At 33.7% G+C, this 2,937-nt stretch overlaps 1 protein-coding gene across 1 annotated transcript; it reads right to left on the minus strand.

The window, feature by feature from the left end:
• Positions 1-1,274: 1,274 nt before the first annotated feature.
• On the minus strand, positions 1,275-1,929 carry LOC107016709 (probable ribose-5-phosphate isomerase 3, chloroplastic). The gene has a single exon (XM_027916256.1). It carries the CDS (start codon positions 1,740-1,742, stop codon positions 1,362-1,364), a length of 381 nt encoding a protein of 126 aa, XP_027772057.1. The 5' UTR covers positions 1,743-1,929; the 3' UTR covers positions 1,275-1,361.
• Positions 1,930-2,937: the final 1,008 nt, after the last annotated feature.

Here is a 2,937-nt window from a genome sequence, read left to right on the forward strand (position 1 = left end):
TCCTAATTACTAGTTTGTATGGATGATAAAAAACAACCAATGGTTTATACTTCTAGTCACTTTCTTATTAGTTATCAAGCTCTTATGTCTTAGTAAGAACTGAAAAATTAATGGATGAAGAATCAATATCCCTTTTAGACTTCAATTTAAAATCTATTACAAGATTTGACAATAGGAATGTACGAATGATGGCATCAGAAAGAGGAAGGAGAAATAGAACACTTACTGAATGTCTATGTCTTTCTTAATGTTTCACACACTAGATGGTATACCTTAAAAAGAAAGGAAAATCAAAGGCAAATTTATGAGATGAAGTTCGTAAAAAGGAAAATAACAAACTAAAATGAAGATTACCTCACCAAACCGATCGACACTTGATTTCCTCAGAATATTTGCTATTTACTCATAGATGAAGGAGACAGAATCAATAGTTAGAGAACCACATCTTGGCCAAAATATTTTGGTGTTGGAAGGAGAGAAAGGCATGAAACATCGTTGAGCACAATGGCTTTTTGTAGGATGTTACTCCTAAACAAAGTTAGGGAAAAAACAATATCTAAACTAGAGAAAAATACTTATTTAACTTGTACATTGGAGCACCTAAAGAAATATCCCACAATGATAAACCCCAAACCGAGCAACCCACTAAATCACAAAGAAGGGTGTACATTACAACTTCTCTATAGCTAAACTTGTAAAACAGTGGTCTCTAGATCGGTACCTCGCCTAACTGCTTAAGCCGATAATTTTATTAGCATACTTAAAACATTCTTTGGATAAAAAGTTTCTCCCCCAAGAAAACACAAACATGTACCTATCTCACAGTTTAGTGAATAAAATAATGCAACTTCAAAATATATGACATGTAAAACACGTGTTTCACCGCTAAATTCTCCATGGGAATATTCAATACTACAGTTTCAAGATCTTGTATGCATTCAGTATTTTTAAAGAGTTCTCTAAAAGAAGATACAAGAAAAATAAGAAAGGGAACTTTCCTAGTAACACATTGTTGCTGATGCTGAATGCATTTATCTCTATGAAATATTAAATTCTAGAGAAAAATCAAATTTCCCAAGTGATTATATAGCCATATTCTGGGCCACAAATAAGTAAATTAGTTAGAATAGAAGAAACATATAGAAATCACCAATAAGACATTTCTTTTCAATTCTAATATACAAATTACATTCATATGGGAGTATTATTGCTAAACATCTCTAGAAAAGGGCCAAACATATTAAATTACAACAATAAACTCCTATTTCCTCGAAACAACAATGAAGCCTAAAAATTCCACTCAAAGTAGAAGTGAAAGATGTTCAGACCTCACCAGTTGGGAGGTAAAATTGATCAATGTTTCACTTGCGCTTGACACTGACTTCTCCCTTCCCAGCAATGATAACGACAGTGGGCATATCCAAGAACAATCCATGATCCACCACTCCTTCGAAAGACGCGATCTCCTTCCCAGGCGCAGCATAATCCCTAATTGGAGTTTTGATATAGAAATCAATAATATAATTTGAGTAATCAGCCACATATCGCTTCCCATTACAATCCAATGTCAAATTTGCATCAACACCCTCTTCCTTAAATAATTCCTGTAACCTAACAAAATTGTACATCCTACAAAACTGCATCACCTCAATCGGCATACCCAACCTTGAACCACAAAGACCTGAAACAAGCTCCGAATCATCGACCACAATAACGAAATTATCATACGCCGCCTCCACCATCTTCTCTTTTAAAAGAGCTCCTCTTTGACCTTGAATAGGTTGAGATTCGGGTCGATCTCATCAACAGCATGAATATCTAGATCAATGTGTGGTGGTCATCAAGAGTAGATAATGGGATGTTAAGTGACAAATCTTGTTCTTCAGTATACTTTTAAGTGGGAACTCCTACAATGTTCATAAGTTTGCCAGATGACACCCAATTTACCTAAAACAAAAGATGTTGTTGAGCCAGTTACTAGACCAAGGACCATTCAACATTTTACAAACTAAATGGCCCTATCAGCTGCGAGTATCTTGAGTTCATCTTGGGTTAAAGGTGAAGGAACGGGTGTAGAGATGGATTCAATTTAAGGGCTTGTGGAGCGAATGCTGATAGTGGGGTTGCGCAAGAAGACAGAACATCTTCGCTGAGACAAAAGCTTGGAAAGAGATAATTTTTTTAAGAAAACCTTATTTTTTAGAAAGATTTTTGTAAAGAGATAGGTTTTATTTTTTTATTTGGCGTGACTCACTTTGAGACCAAAAAAAATAATAAAATTGTCCCCTGGTCAAACACAGTGTTGCAACAGCCTAAGTGACAGATTATAATATCCATCACTATAAAAAAATTATTTAGATTAAATTCTAGTAACGAATTTTCTATTGCTATATAATTGAAATTTAATGAAAATATATTCATAAATCTACCAACTCTTTTCCGTCACAAATGTCGTCGCCGAATATTAGTCAAAATTGTCACCCCAATTTTGTAGCAAAATTTGTAGCAAAATTATTGCCCCAAAATTTTGCACTAATTTTTAACGACTATAAAAATATTATTTCGCCAATCTATCGCTATATCATATCTCTTAAATTTATTTGCATTTTTGCAAAAAAATAAATATTCCGCTTCGAATCCATCATTATTTAGCGATGAAGTACAATTTGTCTATAATATCTGTCGCTAAACAGAGTTTTTTTAGTAATGACCTAAAACAATAATTTTATTCTCACAACATCATTGTAGGACTTCTGACGACTCTTTGTTGTTTCTAATCTCTTTAACGACTTCCATTTTCTCCATATAATGATGTATTAACTCTGGTACTATCAACCCTTCTTTACCAACTTCGAACCGTCCAAAAGAAGTCTTCAATTATTCCTTGAAAGGCATCTGAAGGATCCATTTGTATGATATAATGTTAACTGTTGTTTT

Source organism: Solanum pennellii, chromosome 4 (genome assembly GCF_001406875.1).
Source record: "Solanum pennellii chromosome 4, SPENNV200".
Classification (NCBI taxonomy): Eukaryota; Viridiplantae; Streptophyta; class Magnoliopsida; order Solanales; family Solanaceae; genus Solanum; species Solanum pennellii.